The sequence below is a fragment of the Anopheles bellator genome, chromosome 1 (genome assembly GCF_943735745.2).
Source record: "Anopheles bellator chromosome 1, idAnoBellAS_SP24_06.2, whole genome shotgun sequence".
NCBI classification, from domain to species: Eukaryota; Metazoa; Arthropoda; class Insecta; order Diptera; family Culicidae; genus Anopheles; species Anopheles bellator.
The window spans coordinates 54,841,845-54,854,868 of record NC_071285.1 but is presented as its reverse complement, the minus strand read 5'-3'; the positions used below and the strand labels follow the sequence as shown (position 1 = coordinate 54,854,868).

General features: G+C 50.9%; 4 protein-coding genes across 5 annotated transcripts in view; 1 reads left to right on the top strand and 3 right to left on the bottom strand.

The window, feature by feature from the left end:
* The first annotated feature begins 2,478 nt into the window (after window positions 1–2,478).
* Window positions 2,479–8,468, top strand: LOC131205395 (coiled-coil domain-containing protein 102A). Of its 2 annotated transcripts, XM_058197471.1 has the most exons (6): window positions 2,479–2,838; window positions 4,385–4,495; window positions 4,901–5,914; window positions 5,973–6,247; window positions 6,716–7,448; window positions 7,680–8,468. In XM_058197471.1, the coding sequence occupies exons 1-6, from the start codon at window positions 2,737–2,739 to the stop codon at window positions 7,686–7,688; spliced, it is 2,244 nt and encodes a 747-aa protein (XP_058053454.1). In that variant the 5' UTR covers window positions 2,479–2,736; the 3' UTR covers window positions 7,689–8,468. The 2 variants fall into 2 exon arrangements, with proteins under 2 accessions (XP_058053454.1, XP_058053455.1); XM_058197472.1 differs by lacking the exon at window positions 6,716–7,448.
* LOC131205396 (lysozyme c-1-like) lies at window positions 3,098–3,820 on the bottom strand. The gene is made up of 3 exons (XM_058197473.1): window positions 3,624–3,820; window positions 3,388–3,540; window positions 3,098–3,308 (listed from the first exon to the last, which is right to left on the bottom strand). Exons 1-3 carry the CDS (start codon window positions 3,754–3,756, stop codon window positions 3,172–3,174), a joined length of 423 nt encoding a protein of 140 aa, XP_058053456.1. The 5' UTR covers window positions 3,757–3,820; the 3' UTR covers window positions 3,098–3,171.
* Window positions 8,469–8,617: 149 nt separating the features above from the next.
* Window positions 8,618–9,187, bottom strand: LOC131213980 (lysozyme c-1-like). Its single transcript, XM_058208265.1, has 3 exons — window positions 9,061–9,187; window positions 8,833–8,985; window positions 8,618–8,754 (listed from the first exon to the last, which is right to left on the bottom strand). The coding sequence occupies exons 1-3, from the start codon at window positions 9,185–9,187 to the stop codon at window positions 8,618–8,620; spliced, it is 417 nt and encodes a 138-aa protein (XP_058064248.1).
* Window positions 9,188–9,669: 482 nt separating this feature from the next.
* Window positions 9,670–13,024, bottom strand: part of LOC131215895 (collagen alpha-1(III) chain) — an 8,425-nt gene continuing 5,070 nt past the window's right edge. The window contains exons 8-12 of the mRNA XM_058210290.1: window positions 11,317–13,014; window positions 11,048–11,247; window positions 10,846–10,968; window positions 10,706–10,773; window positions 9,670–10,638 (exon numbers count right to left, since the gene is read on the bottom strand). Of these exons, the coding sequence (XP_058066273.1) occupies window positions 9,947–10,638; window positions 10,706–10,773; window positions 10,846–10,968; window positions 11,048–11,247; window positions 11,317–13,014 (2,781 nt within the window). The 3' untranslated portion in view covers window positions 9,670–9,946. The remainder of the gene's footprint in view (window positions 10,639–10,705; window positions 10,774–10,845; window positions 10,969–11,047; window positions 11,248–11,316; window positions 13,015–13,024) is intronic.

Below are 13,024 nucleotides of genomic sequence, written 5' to 3'. Positions count from 1 at the left end.
GGGTTCGATCGAGAGAGTTGGCGCTGATCGGGACACGATAAAATGATGATGTTTTCCAGAACCGGTGCGCAGTCTTTCCTCTGCCTTCACGCGCGCACCCCACTCGCACCCGAGGCGAGTTCATGCACAGCGTGTGCGTTGTTTGGTGGTGGTTGGTGGTTCAAAATTATGCAAACGAAAGCCAAGAAACGAAACGCGAAAAGAGAGCAAAAACAAAATCGGACCGCGTATTATTGGGATCTTTCTTCACGCCTGCAACACGAGCGCAGCGCCTACGCCTACGGACCAATCAAAGAAACACACTGCGAAATCACACGGACAGCGCCCCCGCGTGGGCACACGTACACACATACGCAGGCACGGGCACACATTCACTAGATGAACGATTTTCTCTTTCCGCACAGAGCGGCCCTTGCGACGGGAGAAAGCTTGCCGTACACACTGCGGCGCGACGACGTGCAGGACCTGCCGGCACCGAACAAACAAAAACCGTTGGCAAACATTCACGACGCACACACTTGGCGATTGATCTTTTCGAACCAACAAAAAGTGAGGTCCACACCGTGACGACGGTTGGTGTTTCGAAATTGACCGAAATCATACAATTTAAAACGATATTTCGAAATCCGCGACGCTAGCTGGACGGGAGCAATCCGAAACCGGTGGAATGGGCCCTTCGTGAGCGGGGTACTTGGAAAGCGAAATGGGTCTGGAACAGGGGAATCGAAGCCGAAAGCAGTCGATGGTGTGAAGCGAAATTGTTTACCCCTCCAAGCAACCCACGATCGCAGGAGCTCTGCCACCTAGACTCGCTTGTTGCTTGTGCTTCACATCGAAGTTTCCGTTCCACAGATGGCCGCGATCCCGGGGTGCCTCAATTCTGCGTAGAAACTGTGTTTGATCTCTCTTCGTTCCCTTTCGACATCCTTGCCGTGTGCGGGTTCTATCATTTGCGTTCTCTCTTCTTTGCCGGCCGCTTTGTGCCTTCGTGTACACACTTCACACTGCTACTGCGTGGCGAAATGCTGAAAGAATGGCCACCGATGGTCGCTTCCGTTCCGCAGCCTCGTGGGTGCTTGCTTCGGTTTCCGGTGCTTCTTTGTTGCGAATAATTCAAAGGCTTGCCCGGTTGTTAATATGACAGGTGTCACTCGCGGGGGCTAGCGCATTGACCATCAAAGTTGCGCGATGACCAGCAACCCCACCGTGTAAAAAATACCGTGGAAATAAACCTACGGCCGACGAAAACGAAAACACACTCTCGCACCAACACGCACGGACACGACCGAACGGGGCACGCACACACGGCCACCGCGCACTGCCGCTGTTCGCTCTGCTCACTTCTCCTCTGTCCCGATAGGCACCATTTTCTTCCGCTCCGGGTCCGTTCACGATGGCTGCGACGTCAAATAGAAATCTGGTTAACGATGATGACCCCGCGCCGAAGGACGACAACGTGACGACCGTCAGGGGCTGAACCAACTCACACCAATAATAAGCAGCCCCGCCGTCACTGCTGCGCGCGTCCGTCGTTTCTTACATCATCCTTCTCAGCGAGGGCTGCTACGTGCGCTACTGTAGCACCTGCATGATGGCCGCCACGACCAAGTAAGACACGCACTATTCGGCGCACGACGAGGGCCAAATTTTAGGTTACGGCTGCTGCTGCTTCTCCCATCCGCTGGTGGTTGCGGTGCATATGGTTCCGACCACTACGGATCTCCTGCAGTACGCACGCCGCGGGGCGTGTGTGGGAGGGTAGCCCTTTTACGCCTTTTCCGATCCCGAGAAACCAGAAACCAGAAGCACTGCTTTGCACTACGCCACCGCGCGCACACAGCCACACACGGGCCACTTTTCTGTCGCTTTCTCTTCCTTTACTTCGCACTCGCGCAAGCGAACGGCGTAGCCGTGTGTACCGAGTTTGTTGGAAGTCGTATCGTTTATTTTAACGGTGTTCGCGCAGCAGAAGTTGGTTGGAAGTTAAGAGAAAAAAAGTGTCTGCTGTTTCCTGAGAATCCCAACCGTGTTGAACGTCACTTTGAACCTTCAAACCTGATGACAAACCTGAACCTGAACATCAATGCGCTTCGCTTTGTCGGCCGACCCGAAACCCAAAACCCGCGAGCATTTGTAGGGTTCCGCGGTCATCATTTTTAAAATTCGTTCGCTTTAATTCGTCCAAACATTTGCATGGGTTGTTTTGATAGTTCTCTCCTTTAAAGATCAGAAAGGAAATCGCAAAACCTGCTACGATCCAGGACCTTAGTTTAATTTCTTCCTTGCTCAACCGCAACTTTGCATCCCCGAACTATGGGTTATATACGCCACATCTTTGTTGTCTTTCCGTTGGGATTCGCTGTCATCCATCGTGCCAAACCTTTTTCCCAAGCAAAAATGGCCCGTATCGATTGTGTTGTTTTCCGCATTTTCCGCAACCAACAGTGAATGGTACCCTGCCCGTGCCGAAGTGTAAAATGTGTCCCTTCAAATAAGGTGCCATCTAGATCATTCGAAAGCCAGCGGTCGGGTTGTCTCCGCTGGCTTGTTGCGACACGCCAAGTGCATCCTCTATGCAAGGGATTGAAAACAAACCGCAAGGGATGTGTTGAACCACCGAAAAGCGCAGCGCAAGCAACGATACCGTCCGCTGGATGAGAACATTGGAACCGTTTATGACCAGAAAGTCGACCGACAGCTCGTAGGAAAGCAACCGCCCCCTCAACCGGCTTCGCAATGTCGCAGAGTGCACCAAGACGCCACCCGCCGAGCGGGGGCAATGCCGATGTGAGCAACATGTCGGCAAAGTTTGTTGACACCGAGTGGGAGGCACGCGAGGTAAGAACACCCACCAAATGCGACTTACCTCCGACGGGATCGTTGCGATCGGTCCGCCTTGACCTCGGATCGGGACAAGCTGAATCCTCCGGGACGGCTACACATGGCAGTAGAAGAACTTTCCTCACCCAGTGCAACATTCGGTCCGCGGACCTAGTGTTTCGATCGTAGGCACCACAAAACACGACAGCATCGTAACCCCGGACCGCTCAGAATCGTTTCGTGGTGGACTTTCTTTCTTCGGAAATAACAACGCTGGTGCTTTTAAGTACTATCGCTGGTTTCTGTATGCGTGGGAAATGGTTTCTACAACCCATCTACGGTATGGTGGCGCTAAAAACAGCTCGCGACGGACGGGAGCGTCTTCCCCTGGCAATGGTTCTTCCAACCGTACCAGGCGTTAAAGCCGTGCCGCTTGAACACCAGCTTGGCGCACTTGATGTCATCCGTGATATCATCGTTAGTCAAACCTGCAAAGAAACAATCAAACAACCATCCCGCCGGTCAGCTCGGTTGACGGGTGCGGTTCAAGGGCAGACAGCAACTTACTGCGGCACTGCACTTTACAGTCGTTCGACCCGTATGCCGAATCGCACCAGTACTTATTGTTGATCTGAAATAGCCCGTAGTCGGTCGAGCCGTTTCGGTTCTTATTCGTTGCCGCGGTGTTGAAAGCACTTTCGTGTTGCACCAAGCAGACCCCTGGCCAGAGAAAGAAAGCAAAGGCCATTGGCGATCGAGATCGAGAAACTTAATCATGAGACGCCGCTCATTTCTTCACTTACAGTTCGCAACGGAGGCCTTCGGGATACCGTTCTTTATCAACTCTTTTGCCAGCTCACACTTGCCGTACGTTTTACCGCTAACGGCGACACAGCCTACTACCGCAATGGTTACAACTATGCCGAGTAGTTTCATAGCGGCTACTTTGGTGGATCGTTTGCTGCTCGCTGGAACTTTCTTTTTGAATAGTTCCGCTGGACGGATGCCGGTTTTTATACCAGCCGTCCCTTCGGAACTATGAACCGGAGCTTTTCAGAAAACTGGCCAAAATCATTGCGCAATTGCTGATGGCTGCTCTCAACCACAAATAGTAGAGAGCGGCTCATTACGGACGCGAAAGTAACTACTTTATTCTGGGGCGTGTTGCTTATCTTTCCATGTATTATCAATTCATTATCAATGAATGTACTTGCTGATGGTAAGCAGTCGCGGTTACGTACAATGTCGATTTGCTTGCAACGGGAAGAGAGGAAAGGGATTCAGAATACACAAGAAATGTGTGTGCAGCTGTAAAATGTGTGTTTTCGAATTGTTCTGCTCTGTGCTGCTTCCCAGTGTGCCGAAAGCGTTGAAGAAATTTGACGCCTATCGCCCCGTCGGGGATTCACCGGTCGTTTGTTTCAGGGGATTTTTTGATCAGATTTCCTTTCGTCTGATTTGCTAAGAGTTTACAATGTTGCTCAAATAATTCCTTCCTGAAAGTGCAAACCTTAATAATTTATTCAAAAGAAAAGCAATAATTCACTCCCCTTTCCTTTGGCAGTCCCAACGGCAGCGAGAATTGGAGGAAGCTCGGGCACGAGCCGCACAGATGGAGAAAACAATGAAATGGTGGTCCGACTGTACAGCAAACTGGCGCGAAAAGTGGAGCAAGGTAAGGATGCCGCTGCTTGCGTATTTTCTCAGAATCGGAAAGCTAAACTAAGACAAGCTGCGCATTATTGTGTCATTCTCGGCCGATAACCTGTAGCTTGGGTTGTTGTGCCGCAGGTGGGAGTGGAATATTAAATCAATATTGTTACCTTGAACGGTGCGTCCTTTTTCCCGTTACCGTTTCGGTGCTGATTCTAGTTGCGCCTGACTCTCTTGCTGTGTAAACAAACGACAGCAAGTCCGTGCTTTCAGTTTCAGCTTATCGCGAAAAATGCGTAACTGTTTCGTGGAAATGCTCCAAGAGCTCGAGAAAGACACCAACCGTGTCCTATCGAGTGTGGAGGTATTTCGTTCGCCGGTGTTCTACACGACTGATTGTAATGACAACCATCTCTTCTCTTATCAGGTACGAACCGAGAGGAATAAGGCACGCGATGAAGCGAAACAGTTGCGCAGCAATCTCGAGGCGGCCATTAAGGAATCGAACTCGTACAAGCGTGAAAAGTGTGAGCTCGAGATGCAAATCACTCAGCTCAAGAAGGAGATGGAAAAGGTGCACACCCTCATGATGAAGCACGCCGGTCGGTTCAACAAGGCGAGTCTGGACGCTGCGGACGAACCGGACCGTGACGGGCGTGGCGATAACAACTGCTCGCCGGATATCTCCTCCGATGGTCTGAAGAACGTCAACAGCGAGGACGGGCTGGTGACGAAGCTACCAAACCTGCCGGACGACGGGAACTGTGCCAGTTTGCCACCCGCCGCCGCCAGCGCCGATCTCGACATTGAAGAGTACATTCTGCAGGGCGGTGCCATGCCGAAGCATTCCATAGAGTTTAAGGACAAGAGCGAGCAGATGGCCGAAGAGCGGCGCCTGATCCAACAGCTTTCGAAGGACGACTACGACGAAGACTACTTGCTGCAGAAAATTTCGATGCTGCAGCTGCGGCTGGACGATGCACAGAAAACGATCCAGATCGAGCGCGAGGAAAAGGCTGCCGTCCAGCGGAGTCTGGAGAAGACGCGACACGATATGCAAGAGTTGCGCGACAAGTGTGAAGAGCTGCGGTCGGCCAAACAGGACGCGGTGCGGGAGTTGCTGACACTGCAAGAGCAACACCGTGTCGAAATGCGTATCACACACAACTCGCTGCAAGAGGAAATCGCTGCTCGGGAAACGCTCGAACGGAGGCTGTGCGAACTGCGTACGGAACTGGAGCGACTGCAGGCGGAAAATGCGGCCGAATGGGGCAAAAGAGAACGTCTCGAGACGGAGAAGCTAAACATGGAGCGCGAAACCAAGAAACTGCGCGCTGAGTGCCAGGATCTGCAGGAACGGCTCGAGCGCAAGGGTCGGCCGCTGGTCAACAGTGACGTCGAGCTGCGTTCGCTGCAACAAGAGCTGATGGATAAAAATAAAGTAAGATTATTGGGTTTTAATCGTGGAATGGCAGTAAATTGTATTTTATGGTCTCCAGGAACTGAGCGACATCCGCTACTCGCACAGCAAGATGAAAAAGATGCTTTCGGAAGCCAACACCGAGCTCGGCCATGCGGTTAGACGGGCGGAACAATACGAAACGGAGGTGAAGCGATTGCGCTCCCGTGTGGAGGAGCTGAAACACGAGCTGGCCGGCGCCGAGGATGAACTAGATGCAGCCTGCAACCATGTTCGGCGTTTGCAGCGCACGAACGAAGAACTGAGCGGGCAAACCGAGGGCCTGCAAGTGCAGATACAACACCTTCAAACTAGGTAAGAAGCGCCAAAGGAACGATTGCCCTGCGCTGTTTTGGGTGCCTTTGCCGCATTTTTATTTCACGCACCACACACTCGTCTACGTCTCTACGTTCCATTTCTAAGTGGCACAAAAAAATTCCATCACCGTTTTTGGCGTTGAACCATTGCTTTAAGATAGTTGCCATTGAGTTCAAACATTACGCTTGGCTTTAGCCCATCCCTTTCACGGATTGAGTGGACGATATAGCTTTCAACACATTTCTTTCGTTTACTTTGTACTTTCTTTTGTGTGGTTTCCTGGTGGGGTGCTTCCCTTAACCTGTCTGCTAATTCCTGATGGCTGCGATACTGATTCGCTTTCACAACCCACTAACCGATCGTCTGGTGGCTGGCTAACCTTGCGTAAAACTAATCTCACTCACGCGCTCCCGAACACAATACCGTGAACCGCTCTACTAACAACGCACAACCGAAACACGGCAGTCCAAAGCAGCAGCACGAACTGAGCAACTACAAGGCATCGAACCGATCGAGCAATGCCTCCAACGTGAGCTACAAACCAAATATCAACGATCTGAAGCAACTGTTCGACAACTCGTCTCGCCACTTTAACGATCGTCCTCCGGAACGATCGGCCGGCGGACCGATAAAAGGATCTTCGGGCGCTTCGCAGACCCCGTCCTACATTCCGCTGTCGTCCGGATCGTATTACGATGCTAAGCCGAGCTACATCGACCACGATGCACCGTCGCCACCGTCGCTGAACAACAACAAATACGAGTTCGAACGTGCCAAACAAAAGTTCGACAACATTACCCGGGCGGCCGCAGCTGCTAGTGGTGGTGGACATAAAACACGCGGCAACGGCGGCGGTGGGTCAACGAAGCAACACAGCTCGGGCAACTCGGCAATTCCGAAACGGAACGCTCCGCCGCCGGGTCATTTTAGCAGCGGTTCGTACTACGAACAGAACGTATTTCCCGGATCGGCAGGAAGTGGCCCTCCCAGTGGTGTCGGAGAACCCCGAAACATACGGGCCGTGGGAGATGATATGCCACCTACGAAGAGTCAGGGACACAGCAACGAAACGGCACAGTCATTCGATGGTGGCCAACCACCCTACGATCAGTCCTCACGGGCCAACCATAAGCCCATGAACATTGGGAAGCTGAACGATGTCAATCTCGATGGATTGAAGGTATCGGAGGATGATGAAGTAAGTACATGTGGCCCCGGACGGGGTTGGCCTGATGAAGACGAGTGTATTTTTCGGTTGTGCATTTTGCCTGTGACTTAGAGGTATCCGTGTTTGGATGTGTAGGATAGCTCGGTGTGGTGTCGCTAATTGCATGGGAGAAAAGTGTTGCTCTATTTGTTTGTACGGTCCTTCATAAAAGTGAATACCCTTAAATTGGCTCCATTTTTTTCTCTTCACCACGTTCCACAGACTCCGTAGCTATGGTTCAACAAATCTTCTGTCGGCCAATGATGATAACAGCGATAACGAGTAAAAAGGAACGAATCTACAGCAACGAACGCACGCACGAGAGAAGAGATGGCGACATCTTGGGGCCAATGGTGCGATGGAGTTCAACGCATTCAATCATCCGCTGTAGAGGTGCGCCTCTTGTCAGAGCTCTCTTTATGTACTCAATTGTTCAGGTACTAGCAGACACATTCGTCGAACAAACTCTTAGCGTTAGTGCACATTATTTATGAACACTTATCAATACGATCACCAACAGAAAGGATCTAGAATAGGAATGGTAGTCCTCCCAGACTCACTACCTTTTGGGACAGTAACGTACTCTGCGAAATGAAACATAGCCATAAAAGAGAAAAGTATTAAGCAAGCAAACAACGATTCCTCCTTAACGAAACGTCTCCCAAACTAAGTACAATGGTGCACACTTTCCATTCCTGGCACACCGAAATGAATTAATTGTAACAGAAAAGTATTCAATACATACAGCAACAATGTTTATCATAGTGAAGCAGTCCTACCGGAATGAGTCCGTCAATAAACTGATTCGTCAATGTTTGGTACCAAAAAGAACGTAAGAAAACATTTTGTATCAAATGTTTCATGTACGATTGGTTGAATTTGGCAGAGTTTAAATTAATGTCTTAGAAATTATAATCTCAACGGGACTATCTCTACTTCACTGTCCTGGGTTTGCTCATTAGCTGTGTTACGCTAACACGAACAACTACTACCGAACGATAGCAGCTCGAACGCTACTGTATTAGAAATTATTCTGTAATGTTTAATTGAATAAAATATATACCATTCGTTGTGTCTAGGACAGCAAGTGAACCAACGGTCTTCGAATGCAAAATCTGCTTAATTTTTATTAACCTTTACCACTGTCGTATGGTTCATTTTCAGAAACATTCAGAAACGGTTGGTAGCGTCTTTCCTTGGCACTTGTTAATCCAGCCGTACCAAGCATTGAAACCATGGCGATTGTAGATAAGCTTGGCGCACTTCAAATCATCCGTTGCATCATTGTCAATCAGAGCTGTAGATTAATTATGCATCGATAAAGGGATCTTTAAGTGATCGTTCCTAATTTCTCACCCAAGCGTACGATCCTTACCTGAGCACGAAATTTTGCAATCACCGCCGACACCAGACGAGGAACACCAATATTTGTTATTGATCTGGAACAGACCGTAATCGGTGGAGCCGTTCGTATTTTTGTTGGTAGCTTCCGATTTAAAGTTGCTCTCACTCTGCACCAGGCACATCCCTTGAAGAAACGGTCAGTGTGTGAAACTAAATTCTTTTCTTCAAAATGGAGGCGTCCACTTCTGATCAAACTTACAATCCGGCAACTGTGACTTCGGGAATCCGTTATTAAACATGAGCCGAGCCAGTTCGCATTTGGTGAACGTCTTACCATGGGCCACACCAAACAGAACCAAACCGAGAGCGAACAAAAATAGACGCATTCTGAGGCAAAAGGAATCAAAGTTTCACGAGTAAACCGACGAATGGAGCTCCCGTCGGTTGTTACACTTTTTATATGAAAAGTTTGTTCATAAGGATCGGATTCAAATCAACACTTGTGATAACAGTAGTTTTTTGCAGTGTTTTCAGCTTACTCCATATTTTCGCGGAATAGTTTTCAAGGTTCAATGTTCTCGGCCCCGAAATGGTAAATTTAATTGTTGGTGCGGAAAAAGCAGAAAAAAAGTATTTGTGATACAAGTTCCTACAAAAAATCCGACCAAACTGTGTAGATATTGACACAGATTGCTGGGATTATTCTTCACTTCCTTATGCGATGAGAGTTGAGAGAAGTTTGAGCACGAGTCGCGCGCACATGGGAAAAGTCAAGAACAGGCTGTGTGGGGATTAAAACACGTGCTGCTTTTCCGTCCTGTAACACAGTTTATTTAGCTAAAGTGTGAATAGTTTTGTAGTGTGGTGAAGTTGTAATTTTCGCTACCGTCACACGTTCGATCATTAGAATTATTTATTGCAAAACCATTTAATGTTAATAAGTGTGATCAAACGCGGCACTTGCCTGTGTATCGCTCTTTAATATTTATCCTGTCACGGATAGTCCTCTGAAGGAGCTCAAGTTCTCCTTCGAATTGTTATGGCAACCGTTCTTGCTTCAGTTGGCAGTGTTAACATCGCTTTCTGTGATGTCTACATCTTATTTACTACGAAGGACAGTTTTGCCGTCAAGAACCGTTCGGGGTTTAACACTTCCCGTTTGCCGGTGGCTTTGGACGGCAGATTTTACTTCGTCCATTCTCACCGTACACGATGTTACAGGAGAAGGTGAAGTAGCCGCAAGTGGAAGATTTGGTGTAGTACGTCGACTCGTAGTTCTTCCCCGGAATCGCCGGCACTTTGCTGTTCTCGTCTATTCCGGTCACCTGTTTCGTCACTGAAATGTAGCTGTCCGGCTGGCCGGTCTTCCGTGGGTCCAACGGGACCGTTTCGGCCGGTGTCTCCTCGATTCCATCGGTCGGTTGGTCCTGTTTGGTCGCCAGGAAGCGCGTGCTGTACCGTGGAGTGGTGCTGGCCACATTCAGCACGCTTTGCTGCGAGCTGCCTCCAGTGCGTTCCGTTGTAACCGAGTGTACTGTCGATCGCCCGTTCTGTGTCTGAACCAGCCGGAAGTTGTCACCGTGGGGAACGAACGCCGACTGTCTCTGTGTTGGTCCGGCTTGAGTGAACAATCTACCGTTGCCGGCCGTGCGTACAGTCACGGTGGTGGGTTCCGCGATCGTTGTGGGCTTGGTGACCTCCTCGTCGGTGGAAGTTTTGCCCGATCGCCTGCTGAGCTGGGTCGTGTCGTATTCGTCGTCGTCGTAGTCGTCTTCCTCCTCAGGGTCCTCGTAATCTTCCTCCAGCACCGTCGAAGGCGTTGTGCTGATAAAACTCACTAGAAAATGGATGGATTAAATTGCGGATCAGTCAATCATTCGAACTACAAAACCTGCTACACTTACCCAAGCTTTGCTGCGAAGTCCTGGTACGCATTCCGTTACTGTCCACCGACTCCTTGCGAATCGTTGTTCTGAAAGAATGATGGACCGATATTCAATTTAGGCCGATTACGCGGAATGAAAGGTCGCAAAAGTGATCATACCCCGTCGATTTGCCAAACAGCCCGATCGAGTGGAATAGATTTTTGCTCTTCTCGCGGTAGCTGTGCACCTGTTCCTTGGTGCCTGAGGCGGCCTGTGCAGCCCCGTGGTACGCTATGCCAAATCTGGGAAATCGGGAAGGAAAATCGCAATAAAATAAATCGATTCGAAGCGACGTGTGAACAATAAGAAAGTTCTATTCACTTGAAATTGCCACTGATCTGCGACTGACTCTGGCCGGAATGAGCGCCCGATTGGGCCGACGCTTGTCCTCCGCCGTTGAATATACTTTGCTGTTCGGCCACCTCACTCTGAGGTCGGAAACCAATTTGTGCCTGCGATGACGTCTGACCGGGGCCACTCGATTGGGCGTCGGCCAATCCCCCTTTCTCGTTGGCCACTACCTGAATTACATAAAAAGGTTCATAGGTGTATACAAAGTCGCCCTAATTCAGAACCAAACCGCTACTAACCTCCGACTGACTTTCGTGACCCAAGCCGCCACTTTGGGATGTTGCTGAAGTGCCCCCGGTTTTGGAATCAACCTGCACCAGTGACTGTGACTTACCAACCCCACCGGTGCCTTGAGCGGAACTCGTGGCACCCTCTTTACCTCCCGATACCTGGGCTTGTGCTGCGCGGTCACTGTCACTTGTCTGGGCGCTTGCACTGAAAGATCCCGTTCCCGTGTACGTACCCGACACTTGCGTCTGTGCCGTTCCACCGTTTTTGCGTCCTTGAGCCGAGGCTACGACCTCTCCGTTCTTCACGGATGACTCAGCCTGCGAGAAAGCATCGTCCTCTTCTTCGGGCAACTGGATTGGCTGAGGAGCAAGGTCACCATCGCTGGTGCCGACACCACCTGTACCTGGATACTGTTCTAACGATGTGCCGCCGGCACCCCCTACACCCCCTGCACCTGTACTAACGGCTGTCGATCCGCCGGGATAGCCTCCGGGCCCGCCCGGATATTGGCCGGTACCGCTAGGGTAATATCCGGGATACTGTCCACCAGCAACAGGGTACTGTCCGGCGCCAGTCCCTCCTGGATATTGCGACGTTCCACCGCCCGGATATTGACTTCCTGCTCCACCACCACCTGAAACGCTTCCTCCAGGATACTGTCCTCCAACATGCTGTCCTGCTCCAACGCCTGTTCCAGGATACTGACCTCCTACTGCGCCTCCCGTTCCACTTGGGTACTGTCCTCCAGGATACTGGACGACCCCTGTCCCCACTTCTCCGCCTACTCCAGGATATTGGCCAGTTCCTGCACCAGTCCAGGAATGTTGTCCTGTTCCTGTTCCAGTCGGGCTTGGGTACTGCCCTGCGCCTGTACCAGAGGGATAATGGCCTGTTCCTGCACCACCAGCGCCAGGATATTGTCCATGTTGTCCCATTCCCTGCTGTCCCGTTCCAGTCCCTGCAGGATAGTATCCTGCTCCAGCTCCTGAAGGATACTGCCCAACACCCGTAGTACTTGGATGTCCTCCTGCAGCCGGACCTGTTCCACCGGGGAACTGTCCTGTTCCCACTCCAGCGCCTGTTGGATACTGACCAGCTCCTGTACCGCTTGGATATTGGGCACCACCGACTCCTGTTGGTTGTTGACCACCGACAGGATACATTCCTGTTCCTCCTCCACTTCCTGTTGGGTATTGGCCTTGTCCCACTCCAGCGCCTCCAGGATAGTGGCCACTTCCTACTCCGGAGCCACTGGGATACTGGGCAGTTCCAGCACCTCCCGGATAAAATACTTGGCCGGCTCCTGTTCCAGTTCCTGTTGGATACTGTCCAACACCCATGCCCGTACCTCCAGGATATTGGCCAGGATATTGACCACTACCGGTACCAGATCCGCCAGGATAACCAGTTCCACCAGTTACTGATGCCCCTGGGTATTGCCCTGTTACTGGAAGCTGTCCACTACCTGTAACTCCTGCTCCACCAGGATACTGTCCACTGCCAGGAACTCCAGCTCCGCCAGGATACTGTCCGCTACCAGGAACTCCAGCTCCACCAGGATACTGTCCACTACCAGGAACTCCTGCTCCACCAGGATACTGTCCACTGCCAAGACCTCCTGCTCCACCAGGATACTGTCCACTGCCAGGAACTCCACCTCCACTAGGGAACTGTCCACTACTAGGACCTCCTACTCCACCAGGATACTGTACACTG